Source organism: Penicillium solitum (genome assembly GCF_028829755.1).
Source record: "Penicillium solitum strain IBT 25940 chromosome Unknown utg000001l_segment0_segment0, whole genome shotgun sequence".
NCBI lineage: Eukaryota > Fungi > Ascomycota > Eurotiomycetes > Eurotiales > Aspergillaceae > Penicillium > Penicillium solitum.
The window spans coordinates 2,712,285-2,725,590 of NW_027072121.1; the positions used below are offsets into that span (position 1 = coordinate 2,712,285).

At 49.9% G+C, this 13,306-nt stretch overlaps 6 protein-coding genes across 6 annotated transcripts; 4 read left to right on the top strand and 2 right to left on the bottom strand.

The window, feature by feature from the left end:
* Positions 1-331: 331 nt before the first annotated feature.
* N7455_001021 (uncharacterized protein) lies at positions 332-641 on the top strand (the record flags this gene model as incomplete). Its single annotated transcript, XM_065603921.1, has 2 exons — positions 332-340; positions 414-641. The coding sequence occupies 2 exons, from the start codon at positions 332-334 to the stop codon at positions 639-641; spliced, it is 237 nt and encodes a 78-aa protein (XP_065462412.1).
* Positions 642-1,938: 1,297 nt separating this feature from the next.
* Positions 1,939-3,630, top strand: N7455_001022 (putative MYND domain protein; the record flags this gene model as incomplete). Its single annotated transcript, XM_040951639.2, has 1 exon — positions 1,939-3,630. The coding sequence occupies one exon, from the start codon at positions 1,939-1,941 to the stop codon at positions 3,628-3,630; it is 1,692 nt and encodes a 563-aa protein (XP_040817632.2).
* A 387-nt stretch (positions 3,631-4,017) lies between these two features.
* Positions 4,018-6,559, bottom strand: N7455_001023 (pre-mRNA-splicing factor CWC22; the record flags this gene model as incomplete). Its single annotated transcript, XM_040951589.2, has 2 exons — positions 4,018-4,680; positions 4,733-6,559. 2 exons carry the CDS (start codon positions 6,557-6,559, stop codon positions 4,018-4,020), a joined length of 2,490 nt encoding a protein of 829 aa, XP_040818396.2.
* Positions 6,560-6,756: 197 nt separating this feature from the next.
* N7455_001024 (dolichol phosphate-mannose biosynthesis regulatory protein) lies at positions 6,757-7,393 on the top strand. Its single transcript, XM_065603922.1, has 3 exons — positions 6,757-6,824; positions 6,877-6,957; positions 7,011-7,393. Exons 1-3 carry the CDS (start codon positions 6,822-6,824, stop codon positions 7,194-7,196), a joined length of 270 nt encoding a protein of 89 aa, XP_065462413.1. The 5' UTR covers positions 6,757-6,821; the 3' UTR covers positions 7,197-7,393.
* Positions 7,394-8,528: 1,135 nt separating this feature from the next.
* N7455_001025 (uncharacterized protein) lies at positions 8,529-11,918 on the top strand (the record flags this gene model as incomplete). The annotated part of the gene is made up of 2 exons (XM_040951765.2): positions 8,529-8,713; positions 8,783-11,918. 2 exons carry the CDS (start codon positions 8,529-8,531, stop codon positions 11,916-11,918), a joined length of 3,321 nt encoding a protein of 1,106 aa, XP_040817950.2.
* Positions 11,919-12,842: 924 nt separating this feature from the next.
* Positions 12,843-13,201, bottom strand: N7455_001026 (uncharacterized protein; the record flags this gene model as incomplete). The annotated part of the gene is made up of 2 exons (XM_065603923.1): positions 12,843-12,949; positions 13,015-13,201. 2 exons carry the CDS (start codon positions 13,199-13,201, stop codon positions 12,843-12,845), a joined length of 294 nt encoding a protein of 97 aa, XP_065462414.1.
* Positions 13,202-13,306: the final 105 nt, after the last annotated feature.

A 13,306-nucleotide genomic window follows, 5' to 3' on the forward strand; every position in this document is an offset into this window, starting at 1 on the left:
AGAGACAATAAAGAAACATCACACCAAGCCTCCGCAGAAACTCGTCCCTATAAAGGGGCTATGACTGGCTTGAGAAATTCGCCCTGTTCCGAGCTTTCCTACGACAGGCGATGACTGCAATCTCTAAATGCCAAATTTGACTACCTGGAGGATACTAAGGGTCCTTGGGGGAACTGGGATTCTCAAAGTTCTCTCTTCCTTTTCCCCCTTTATCATTGCTATGTTCCCTGTCCTCTGATATCGTTGGTGCTAGTCCAAAGAAAAGTCCGAGTCACAAAGAAAGCCAAACCCCTGATTGACGAGGATTCCATGAACATTATTCCGTCGGAGCATGCCAACAGTAAGAATATCTTTTCCATTTTAAGAAGGCTGGCTAACTAACATTATTTCTATACAGTAACCTCTCAATCCAGACTTCATTGACCTCTGATCTGCTATACCCGGCAAGAGAACAACCGACAAAATGGAGATGTGTTGTTCTCGATGAGTCAAAGAATCCGAATCTTGTCCACAAGGCAGAGCCTACGACAGTATACGGAGAGCTGAAAGTTCTTTGGGTCCCCGCCCATGATATTGGGAGCAGAGTGCATAATGAAAGGAATAGTCAGGGTATCGCCAGAAAACCGCATACGAAGTTATGAAAACGTACAACACACATCTCAGAAGAAGGGAATGTGACACAACTTCCAGGGGCACGCAGCAAGATATAACGGGGCCTTCGACGCAATCAGATCTGCCACCAGCTGCTTCTGATCCCATCTGCAAAACATATGGACTCTTGACTACCCTTCCATGATCTTCCAGTGTAATACGTATACCATCATCATCACATATCACAACCCGAAATATTGAACTGCAAGAACGATATCATACAATAAAGGCTGGCATGAGAATAGGTGTATGGGGGGGGGGCTAATCTCCGCCAGCCAATGATCAACGGTGGCTGCTCGTGATATTACCAATGAGCCTGTGTAGGGCGAGATATTCGATGGTCCTATGAAATGATAATGATAACAACTGTCTTCTCCTTTTTTCTTGGTTACTTTTTTTTACTACAGAACTTCAGCTTCAGTGTACAAGATGAAGAAATCTACGAAGCGGAAGCATTGTGAATCCCGATAAGCATCTACATATGCAGAACCAAGTTACTCAAAATATCTTACCACGAGAACCTCATTTCTGTAGCCGATATTCGATATACCAGGACCTAGGTCATAATGGCATGGTCTGCCCCGGTTACAAGAAGACTTGGTAGAAGCAGCTTTGTAAATCTCGAGTGAGAGACGAACAGCTAGGCTGAAAGTCATGAATCTCTCTCAAGAAAGGATTTTGTGTTCAATCATTTGGAGGCTCCGCTATCAGCCATTTTGACTTCTTGCGCTTCTATTTGGTCTAAAAACCGAGAGAACAACACTCTTGGCCTATAGTTAGCCGGACTAAGATAGTAGTCTCATTTCTCCCGAGACTGTGCTGGATTTTCCGGTACTTTCTCACAATAATACCCCCCCTTGTACGATATAAAGTATAATTAGCTTCTTCGGTTGTCTTTGGACATAATCGAGGGAATTTTCATCATTTATCAAGGTTGTGAGTCCGGTGGACAGCCTCCCTTGGAGAGAACTATATATTCACGTGATCGTCCTTATCGTAGAATTTTTTTGCGATAAAAAGAACTTGCCCGCACGAATATCGTCGATCTACAGAGGGGCAGACCACAATCTTCATTTATAAAGTCAAAGATCAATTGATATTGTGTCAATGATATAGGCTGAACTTTTGAAGTCTACAGCCTACTATCTCTCTACCAACGCAAACCTCTACACCCGATCTGACAGTTTGATATCAATTTTATACTGCATTTTTGGCTGTCAAAAACCAAAGAGTGTTTAAAAAGTTCTTACATTTTTGGAACAAGAAGAGTAAACACATCATCACATTATGTCTGCATCACAAGTACTCCAAGCTCGCAACGAGACAACCACCAGGCTCTATGCAGACCCTCACAACCCCCACCTCCACCTTGAACGAGGCCTTCAGTATGAAAAGCTGGGCTTCCCCGATCTCGCCTCTGCAGATGCATACCGTGCGCTAGCACTGCTAGAGTCAGTGGTTGACCCAGATGAGTGCGAGTTCCACGCCAAGCGGAAGGTAGACCCTTCCCAGCAGGCTCCTAAGGAAGCTGCGAATGAATCAGACGATGAAGATGAAGACGAAGACGACAACACCGTGCCCATCACCCAAGAAGAATACGATGCCATCATCGACCAGGTGTACGTACTTCTAGTACGCAGTCTCGTCCGCTGCGGTTGCTACCGCGATGCATTCGAGTTCGGCGTGCGCGGGTTAGCCCTACTCGAAAAGAGATCTGCGACGGCCTCAGTAGCTGCTTTGAACGTGCAGATGGATCGCGTGAAGCAAATTTACAAATCTCGCTCTGGCTCTGAAACCGAAAACCTCGACCTGGATTCAATCAACCCCAGTGTCCTCCCTGCACAGGGCTTCGCCCGTCGTGTCCTCTATCCCTGGAACGAGCACGAGCCAGACCGCCGTTCACCAGAGACCCTCAACCTGCTCAATGAACGACTGGCAGTCATTGCGCCAAAGTGTGAGGTCCGCGCAGTGGCCTTACCAGTGCTACATGCCTCAGCAGACGACGACTCCTCCAACATGGACGTCTCCGTGCAACTCGGCCTCTTCGCGAAAGAAGACATCGCCCCAGACGAGATCATCCTCCGTGAATCTTCACTGCTCACAGCAACAAACCGTCTCCACGACGATCTCTGCGACGCATGCAATGCACCACTCCCAGAACTGTCCGCCGCCGAACCCCCCGTCGCCTGCGAGGGCGGCTGCGTAGACATCATCTTCTGCAGCCAAGCATGTCACGACACAGCGCAGGAGGTGTACCACGGCGCGATCTGCGGTCTTGAGGATGGTCTCGACTCTATCGGGAAGGATGTCCCCGATCCCAAGGATAAGGCCGATTACCTATACCTTCTTCTGCTTGGCAGAGCACTCGCGATGTCCGCCACGCAGGATAAGCACGCGCTCGATCTACCCGAAGTGAAATACATCTGGGGTGATTTCCACGATTTCGATATTGAGTCTGTCTCCGCGGAAGCAGAGACGACACCCACCACAGACGATACCGCCACTCTGCCCTTCTCGTTCCAGCTCAATGTCCTGCAGCCGGAGCGTTTCCTCGATGAAATGGGTCTGGATCCATATGCTGAGATCTACCGCTACGATACATGGGTTTTGAACACGCTCTTTGCTAAGTTCCGTGGTACGGCGTCTGGCCGACTATCTACTTGGGATGGAGGCCCGGAGCTGTGCGCTGTTCATCCACTGTGGTGTCTTGCGAACCATTCGTGTGATCCTAATGTGACTTGGGAATGGAGTAGCGAGATTAATTTCCGCGCGCGGAGAGATGATGAGACGGCTGTTTGGTCGCGTGGGCTTGAGATGAAGGAGCTTAGGCCTGGGGGTATTGCTAAGGATTCGGAGATCTTGAATCATTATTGTGATATTGGGTTGCCGGTTCAGAAGAGAAGGGAGTGGGCTTCTGGAGCTTTGGGTGGGACTTGTTTGTGTGATAGGTGTGTTTGGGAGGCTGGGGAGGTTGAGTAGGGTTGTATTTATGGGTTGGTGTATGGATCGCCTTGATAGATCATGATGAGATACCCTTTTGACTGCATTAAATGAGAATATTGCCAACCAATGGCTCCTAGAATTCAAGCATCTATTACTTGAGGGATACAAGATGGTCTATTTGAACATGTTTATTTGAAAATTTGAGGAAATGGAATCCTGAAAAAGCGTTCCTCCACCATGAATAATACATTTGCTCCTAATGAATCCCCCCTAAGTTTCAAATTCCTGGCACCAGACCGAATAAAAGAAGTATAGTTGTCGCATTTTCGCTCCAGATACGCACTATTTCATTATCAACAGTAACATTCGGACCGTCCAACCAATCCCAAAGAAGTCGGGATTAAAGCATCAGAGGCTCTCAATTTATCTACGCCGAGGTGGTGTCCGTGACTGGGTCCGACCCCGTGATTCTGTCCGACGCCTGGGAGCAGGCGACCGAGAGCGAGAGACAGAGTCTGTAGCCTCACGTCGTCGGCGGGGGGGGGGAGACGGATTCGGACGAATAGCGTTTCGCACTTCTGGACGCCGGCTCACGACGAGGCGGAGGTGTGACAGACCGGGAAACAGATCTGGAGTAGCTACGGTTTCTCCGGGTAGGGGGGCTTTGGCCTCGGCGCGGCGGTGTGACAGACCGAGTAACCGAGCGGCGAGATCGATAGGGACTGCGGCTTGGGCTTCGCGAGTCGTAGGAGCGGGAACGTGCTCGACTGCGCTTGGCCGGTGTGCGGGAGACGGATCGGGATCGGGACCGTCCTGCGGGGGTTCGGGACCGACTGTCTGATGCGTCACGACGGCGACGGACTGGGGACCGAGAGCGTGAAGGTGTGTAGCTTCGGCCTCGGGAAGAGGGAGTGATGGAACGAGAGTATGAACGGCCGCGGTCTCTAGAAGGAGAGCGGGAGTACGAAGGTGACCGGGAACGGCGGGAGTGAGGAGATCCAGTGCATGTTGAGCACATTGAACGGGATCGATCAGATGGGGTGCGCGACGGGGATCGAGAGGCGGCTCGTGCAGCCAAAGTGGGCACTGTAGGACGAGGAATATTTTTGAGGTTTTCACGCATGTCCTCTGTCAATACACCCATACCGATACTGGTGAAGTAGTTGACAGAGAACCTAGTGTGGCGTGGGTTCTCCGTGGGGAAGAGACCCTCGAAGCTCGGTCGCAGTATATCATCCCTGAAGCGGGCCTGCAGTCCAGGCAGACCAAGATTCTCTGCGAGGTTTTGGAACAGGATTTTGATGAAGATACGGCTGCTGGATGTGGTCTCCTCCTCATTGAGATGAACCACAGACAGCACATGCCAACCAATGGCATCGTTGCTGATGAGATGACCGAAGAACTGGGCAATATTGCGCAGTTTATTTGTTTCGTAACGATGGATGGTATCGTAGTACTTGGCAAAGGCAGCCTCAAACAGGTCTGACCAGAGTCGGTTGATCTTGGCGAATCGCTCTCCGATCAGGCCATAGAACTTGGAGTATGTCCGTTCCTGAGAGCAACATTCAATGACCATGGATGGAAGTTCATGCTCCAACCCGGCCGGCAGGTTGATCTTCATCAGCTTGTGGCAACATTCTTCGAAATCAATGCTGGACATGATTGTGAGGTAGATTGTTCGTCGAAGGTTGACCAGATCAGTATTACTTTGATCCTTGATATCCATCTGTACTTCTTCTGTGTCGGATTCTTCCTCTTCGCTTTCATCTGACCGGTCCTCATCTTCCTCGTCACTCTCCTCGCCCAGGATCTCGGCCTTCAACTTCTTATAGGCCTCCTCATGCTCCTCCCACTCCGCGTCAAACTTAAAGATGTTGAGAGTGTCTTGGGTTTCGAGCTCGTCATCCAAGCCGGCACGGTGTGTGATCTGATCTTCCTCCTCCACTAGGTCCAACTCCTCCTTGATTGCTGGGTTGTCCTTGTACCTATCCTTGCGCACCTGGAAGAGCACTTCGATCATATATTGCACACGCTTATCAATATCGGCCTCGTGTAGAATGTTTCGGAATTGGTCGAAAACGGCGAGTGCGATAGGAGCGTTCATCTCCTCCAGATGTTGACCAACTTCTCGAGTAAGGCCCACGGCAATCTCCACACTGTCGTCTGTAGGCTTGTGCAAAAGAAGTAGCAGGATCTGAGCTGCCAACATCTCGTGGGCAACTTGTTGATTGCAGAGGTGCGCAATGAAAGTTGTAGAGGAAATGCAGACAGCCTTGTCATTTCGCTTGAAGGCCTTGCGGAATTGGACAACCAACCTGGTAAGCAGCAAATCACCAACCCGCGGAAGCTTGGTGTTGACGATAGACGCCATCGCTGCGTAAATTGGAGTGAAGGGCAAACTGGCCGCCTGCGCCTTCATAATCGACCGACAGAATAATCCTCTACCTCTCACTAGGTTCTCCGCAAAGAGTTCCGGGACAATGAACTTGATGTTGGAAACGTTGACTTTGTTGATAAGACCATTGATCGACTTCTTCAAAGCTTCCCACGCCATGCGCTGGTATTCCTTGCTCGTCTTGTCCGTGATTTGCGCCTGTAACGCACGGAGTCGGGCCGGAGGGATATAAGTGCCACCGGATCGCATGTTGAGCAGCTTTTCGTATTCTGCTTTTGCTAAAGTCTGCTTTTGTTCCTCGGTCATCGGCTTGCGCGCCGCTTCGCGCTTTTCATGCTCGCGAACACGCTCAGCGAGTTGCCGTTCTCTGTCGTCAACACGTTCTGTGTCGACGTTGGGAACATCGGGACCTTCTCGAAGGGAGCCACCGGGAGGCGATCGGCGACGATTTGGAGAGGGAGAACGAGACGGAGGTGAGCGTTTTCGAGTTGCTGCGGCTGGCGAATACGACGCGCCTGGAGGAGGCGTGGGCACGCGCACTGCAGACTGGAGAACATCCGAATCGGACATTTTCAATGAGTAGAGAGGCCTCCGGGGTAGAGAGAAGGTTGGATATACACCGGAGGGACGGTGGTTGCGAATCTCAGCCGGACTGAGGTTACAAGATGATTGAAGGACGTAGCAGGAGAAAGCTCTAGCGTGATGCACGTGACCAGAGGCCAACTAGGAACAACGGGAGCTCCTGAGATTCCTGGTAGTTCTGTCCAGGCCAGGATTCATCGACGTTCCTTCATATTTCTTTTCTTTTCTAAACTTACCGCTCCTTATCAGAATGGTAAATTATCTAGTCCCAATCAATGGATATACCCCCGCTGACTGTGCTTTAGCTGGGCCAACTCGTGGGATCCGTCATGCTTTTGGTCGCGACTGCGATCTTTCTCTACTACACTGCGTGGACCCTGTTGATGGTATGTTAATTGATAATTATGTTTGGTTTTCCACGCTCATGTTTGTTCTACAGCCCTTCGTCGACCCCGGCCACCCTCTCCACGACATCTTCCCACCCCGTGTTTGGGCCATCCGCATCCCCGTCATCCTCACACTCCTGGGTTCTGCCGTGGTAGGCACCTTCATCGGAATCGTCATGATCAACAGCAACAAGAAGAAGGCCGCCAAGGCCAAGGCCGCGGCTAAGAAGAAGACCTAAGCGACCGTGGACATCATACCAGCAACTCTCTGTGACAGCACTCTGTACCATCAACCATTCCGAAGCTCAGTGGCTATCAAAATATATCTCAAGTTAATTAATTTTGTTATATCGAGTGCCTTACAAACACTTTCATGTCGGATATACTTTGGACGTCACCCGGAAGAATAGTGGAGGATAAAGCGGCCATATATGTGACATCTGGAATATATATGGAGCAAATTATCACGTAGCCCCCAAAAAGAGCCTGGATTTCCCGGCTCAAATGTCATTTGCCATCAAAGCCTAAGTCGTCATCTTTGCCCATGCTGCATATGTCCTGTGTCCTGTGACCTTGGCTGGAGCCAACGATGACGCCAGCCACTCCTTCAACAGCGGGCCAACTTTATTGACAAAACAATCAAGGAATGGCCATTCCTGTGGCTAGGAAGGACACGGGTGGACTCGGCTGTTGACTTCAACCATGCAGTACCATGTCAAAAGCATGTAAGGAGGCGATATTAGCAGCAAGTAATGACGAGTTGCGCAAGATATGACTAAGAAGTTATGACTAAGAAAGCCTTATCGGTGTTTGCATGGTTTGACAAGTTTCCCCTCATACGCGCATTATTCATGTTAGCCACAAGGTACATTGTAGAGTCGGGATTGGTGCATAGAAAAACAAAGATAGACAAAGGAGTAAAGGCCGAGATTCAGATCATGCTTTCATTAGGAATGACACTGTCAGAGGGTTATTCCGAGCTCTGACTCAGCCCTCCCCCTATTACATCCTATTACACCCTAATAGCCCCGTACCTGACTGGTGACCTGGGGTCAGCTCCCCTCCCCCCCCCCCCCCCCCCCCCCCTCTTCTCTTATCGCGAACCATAACATCATCCTTCTTCCTTCTTGACTCACCTTCGGACTTCAACCTTGGAACTTGTGTATGCAAGTCATTTTGGATTACATTTTTTCTGCACCGGCTTGAATTATCTCAAGCTGTTGCTGTGTTGTGCTTATCTATCAAAGCTTCCCCGCGCGTCTAGAGTGATCTCCGCTCTGGATACGCCTTTCGTGGTGTCTACAGTCACCACAACCCCCCCTATTTCTAAGGATACTGTGAATACAGGTATGCACTCCCAGTGCCTTCAGCCTGTTGTGATGTTTGATCATTTGATTAATTCCATGAAAGCCATCCCCCTCTTTAGTAATACCTCCCGAGGTCTCGGTGCCCAGTTAGGATCTCAAACAGAACGATCCTACATATCCGTTCTCAGACCACAAATAGGGTCCTGAGAGCGGCTTCATTCTGTTACCTCTCTATCGCCTCTCACTGAGGCATCATCTTTTTGAATGCTCCCGGCCGCATCTGACGATCTCATCCGCCAGCAAAGCCGTTTGCCCGAAGACGATAGTTCTTTCGCCCCGGCCCAGAACCGGACCATACCAGAGCATGAACCAAGTGCGAAAGGCAAAAAGAAGAAGGGCAAGAAGAACAAGGTGGCCAGGGCTGTAACTGAAACCCCACCGGATGATATGTATGTATCCACCGGTGATTGCTTGGTTTCTGATGAATGCGTGCCATTAACACCAGATTGCATGCATAGCCTCCAACCATCTGCCCCACCACCAGAGGAGCCTCTCTCCTACCCAGACCCCGAACCCCTTATTGAGCATCATGTAAACCCATCTATCACGTCGCCTGTTCTGGATGTCCTCGATTCCTTCGATGAGCCAGCAGGTGACGACCTCACTAGCCGCACCGATACATGGGCGCAGTCGGTGCCCTACGGAAAGAGCCCTCCCACCGATATTATGGATAGGGACATACCAAGTGCATCACTTCCCAGTGCATCACTCCCTAGTGCATCGCCCTTGAACTTTCCAACAATTCAAGAAAGGGGTGGCTTCGGTCATCCTTCCTCGGCATCTCCTCAGACTCGAACTTTACCATCTAGCTACGGTAATGGCTACCGAAGTAGTCTGAACTCGAGGCAACAGTCTGTGGACAGAAGAAAGAGTCACTCTTATGGAAGCCCAATGAGCAATCACGCGCCTCCCCCTCATCTTCCTCAAGCACATTTCTTCGGAGCACCAGACATGGATATCCTTCCAGCTCAGAATCGATCACCCACCGACGGAGGTTATTCATTCTGTAGATTTGATACGCTGCCTAGCTTGTCATCTAAAGGTTCGCGGACAGGAATAAACGTCTTGCTGGTTGGGACAGATGGCACCGTGGAAATCCTCGCCATCGAAGATCGCCGAACTCGGCTCGTGGGGCAAATCACTGGATTAAATGGCCGTGTAATCGAGGCCCAACTCTTGTCTGGCAATCCATCCAGCGACCCATTTGCATCGTCCCGGCCGCATGTGGCTGTCATTGTTCATGGGCCGTTGCCACCACACGAGGAGGAAGGTCGAGTCTCGTCAGCAACATCGGACGCAAATGAAATTCCTCCTTCGACGATTCGTGGTCACTTTAACGAGAAGCGCTCAACCCGAGACGACATTCAGTTCTACCAAACCAGAGTTGAAATTTACTCTTTCCGGACCGGCGAACATGTCTCCACTTTGTTTGCAAGCAAGCCTGTGCCATGCCTGGAAAGTTTTCCTGGCCTCCCATCCTTTGCACCCTCGCCTGTGGGAAAATTAAAGCTCTTCACCAGCGGTGCTTACCTTGTCTTAGCATCCGGGGTCAGTGGGGAAGTCTATGTTTATAGACACGTTCTATCCCCGGATACACCTGCATACCAGTGCCTGGGTAAGACATGGACTGGGGTTCAGTCCAAAGAAACCCGGCGTTACTCGGCCTCTTCGAGTTCTACAACTGATCCAGAGGGGACTCGGACCGACTCTCCTCTTGGTTCTTCTACCATGGAAAGACCCATCTTAGCTGTGCAAGGAAGGTGGCTTGCATTCGCTCCCCCATCCTCGGCCTACAGGGGATCGATCCAGGGCACTGTTCCTTCGAGTTTGATCCTGGGCAAGGTTCCGGGTATTGAAACTCGCAGTCCTCCAGCTGTCCCATCGGTGTCATGTGCGACAGACGTAGGAGAAGGGGAAAGTTTCTTCGACAAAATGGCAAGAGGCGTTGCCCAAGAACTTGTCAGGGGTGCTCGTTGGATGGGTGATCAGGGAATGCAGGCCTGGAACAATTATTGGAACACCCAGCAAACATCCGGCACCTCTCCACGTCGGCCACCTCAGGGACCAGATCCCCAGATACAGGGATATGGATTATTCCCTCCGACTCATGCACAGGATACACAAACATCAGCCACAGAACCTGACACTGTATCCATCATCGACTTGAGACGATTTGAAGACGGCACAGATATACGAAATGTGTTTATCCACCCAGTCTCGACGTTCCAGGTCCCTAATGGTTGCAGCTTCTTGTCTCTTTCTCCGAACGGCTTGATGTTGTTCACAGCGAGCAAGAAGGGCGATGTGCAATACGTGTGGGATCTCATGCAACTCAAGCACTGTCGGTCCATGGCTTTTATGGCTGATGACCAAACGGGACAGAACCCGAATGTGCGCCAGATTGCTAGATACGCGCGGTTGACTACATCTAGTATCGTTGATGTGATTTGGACGGCGCCGGTGGGTGATAGATTGGCTGTAATTACACGTAAAGGCACCGTCCACGTTTTCGATCTACCTCGAAGCGCATTTCAATGGCCCCCATTCCGCCGCGCAAAGCCTACTGCAAATAAGTCGCCGGCCACTGACCCCATGGCAGATGAGGTGACTGGCCAAACTGCCGGTGGCAACCCGTTGTCAGCGGCTATGAAGTTGGTTGGCGGTAAAACGCAGCCATTCTTCTCCGCTGTTCGGGGTCGTGTCCCGTCCACGAGCGCTGCATTTCCCAATATGAGTGGATTTGCATTACCTTCTGCAGCCAGTGTAAAAAGCGGAAAGGTTGTCGCTTCAGGCCTGAGCAAGTCAATGGGCGCCGCAACGGGTACTGTGAATACTTTGCGCCATGTCGGAGAGAACCGTCTACACTTGCCAGGGCTAGCTCGAGACCCTGCACCTTCCCGGGTGACGTGGATTTGCAGCAAGGGCCTCATATTCTTGGGTGTTGTGGATGGCGGGTACTTCAAGATGTACCGCCTCAAGCGTGCTACTGTACCAGGCCACAAGAATCGACAGCCTCACTCTGTTGTCGGCGGTAAGGAGTCTCAGATCAAACTACCTGACAATCTCCAGGGTCCTTGTGGACCGGCTTCTTTGTCTGCCTTTGTTCCAGAACTAGCTGTCCATGCCTCTCTTGTTCTTCCTTCGGTCAGCTCTCAGCCATCTAGTGCTGCACGATCGCTTTGCCAGCCTCTCTCACAGGCTGAGATTGAGACAAATACCCCATACCAGCCGTTCCACACGGATCAGCGGGTTGGTTTGAGTGTCTTCTCCTCAAGCAGCGATGCAAGTGAGCCGAGTGGACAATGGGTGTTTGGCAATGATATCCCGCTGATTAAAGTGCACTTGAGGTCATTCAACAGCTCCAGCGATGACCATGGCGATGACGAGGATGAGAACGCCGTCATCCATGGACATTCGCTTGGGGCTGGTGGTGATATAGAAAACCTCATCACTCTTGGAAACAGCACCGGCAATGTGGAGGAAGTTGTTATCACCACCCGCCGCAAGAAGAGACACTCCACTCCACTGAAAGCCGATGACGGTTTCTTCGAGGACGATTGCGAGGTGCTTGACTTTGCTCGGGACCGAGTCTGATTGACTCGATATTCCCTCTTTTTTGTCTTATTTGTGCTCTACACTCTTTGCATTGATTTAGAAATTGTGCTCGCGCGGCGTCGCTGATCACAATCGGAGCCTGGTGGTTCTTCTTTCCTCCTCTCTCCCGTCCTTTCGATTTTATCTTGCTTTGACTTTTTACATACTAAACACTTGCATAAACCCATACTATCTATCTTTCTCTCGAGGTGGGCTGTTTTCGGCTTTCTGATTTATTTGCTCTCGCATTGACCTTACACGTTTGATATCGTTCACAAACACACAAATACCCAAATACCCAGATCCAGCCCCGAACGTTCCTGGAGTTTTTATGTTCTGATAGATGGGAGGCTCGGCGATGATTTACAGCCAGGTTCGTCTCTTTTTTTTTTCAAGGCAATGGGAGCGATATGCACCCTTTCAACAAGCCTTAAGCTAGAATGGAATACAATCACAAAGAAACAGATAGCTGCAAAGCACCAAAAAAAATACAATGTATTCCATATATACATATCACGTAGAAGTGGTATTAGGAAAGAGATAAGCAGCGTTGAATATATTCCATCTTTATATAACACGATCCTACATACAATGACAGTGACCAACTTTTACTATATATAGCTGTGGCTCCTAACCAGCTACCGAAATCATGCTGGCCGTTTTATGCAACATCACAAACATTTTGAAAGAAGTTCGCTTATTTGGCCCATTTGCAAAGGTGTAGTTAGTCACACCCAGGTATACACTTGAGAACACATCCAAAAGGACATCTGAGGGTGCTTGTATGTCGTTAATTAACAGTAAATGTCATAAATACACAGACCTGGAACGTAGGCGATGGTTCACACAAGGAATAGCTCAAGGACAGAAAAAAAGAAATTGAGAAGACAGGAAAGAAATGCGTGATACTCGGCGATCCAGGTACTAAGTACTGTATGCCCTGTATGTGGCCTCAGCTTCGTCGCAGTCCCATGTGTCATCCTGAGCCGCAATCGCCAGGTTCTTGATGTATTGAGTGATGACACCGGCTTCTGGTCTAATTGGGTGATTGAAAAAGATTTTTATCTCGAGCTCGGATTCCGGTTGTTGTGGTTACGGGGTGTGTTTCGCGTCGTTGTAGTCGAAGTTGATTTTGTGCTTTGGAAGGTCACATAACCCTTTTTGTTGGCTTTCTCTGTCTTGTCTGCGCATTCGATGTTGTAGCCTTCAATGTTGAAGATGTGGACTAGCTTGCTCCCTGTCCCTTCATTGACGTCTCTGAGTAGGAGAGCAACAATGCCCATGAATAGAACCTAGGGATGTACCTTAGGGTGACCACGCCTACCCTTTATCTATCTTTCACTCTACTCTTACTTGACTTTCATTCTTATCTCATTCTTATTTCACTT

Bases quoted from the DNA above. Each gene is read 5' to 3' on its own strand.
- N7455_001024 (XM_065603922.1), top strand. The intron at 6,958-7,010 runs GTATGTTAATTG...TTTGTTCTACAG, and splicing joins CTGCGTGGACCCTGTTGATG to CCCTTCGTCGACCCCGGCCA.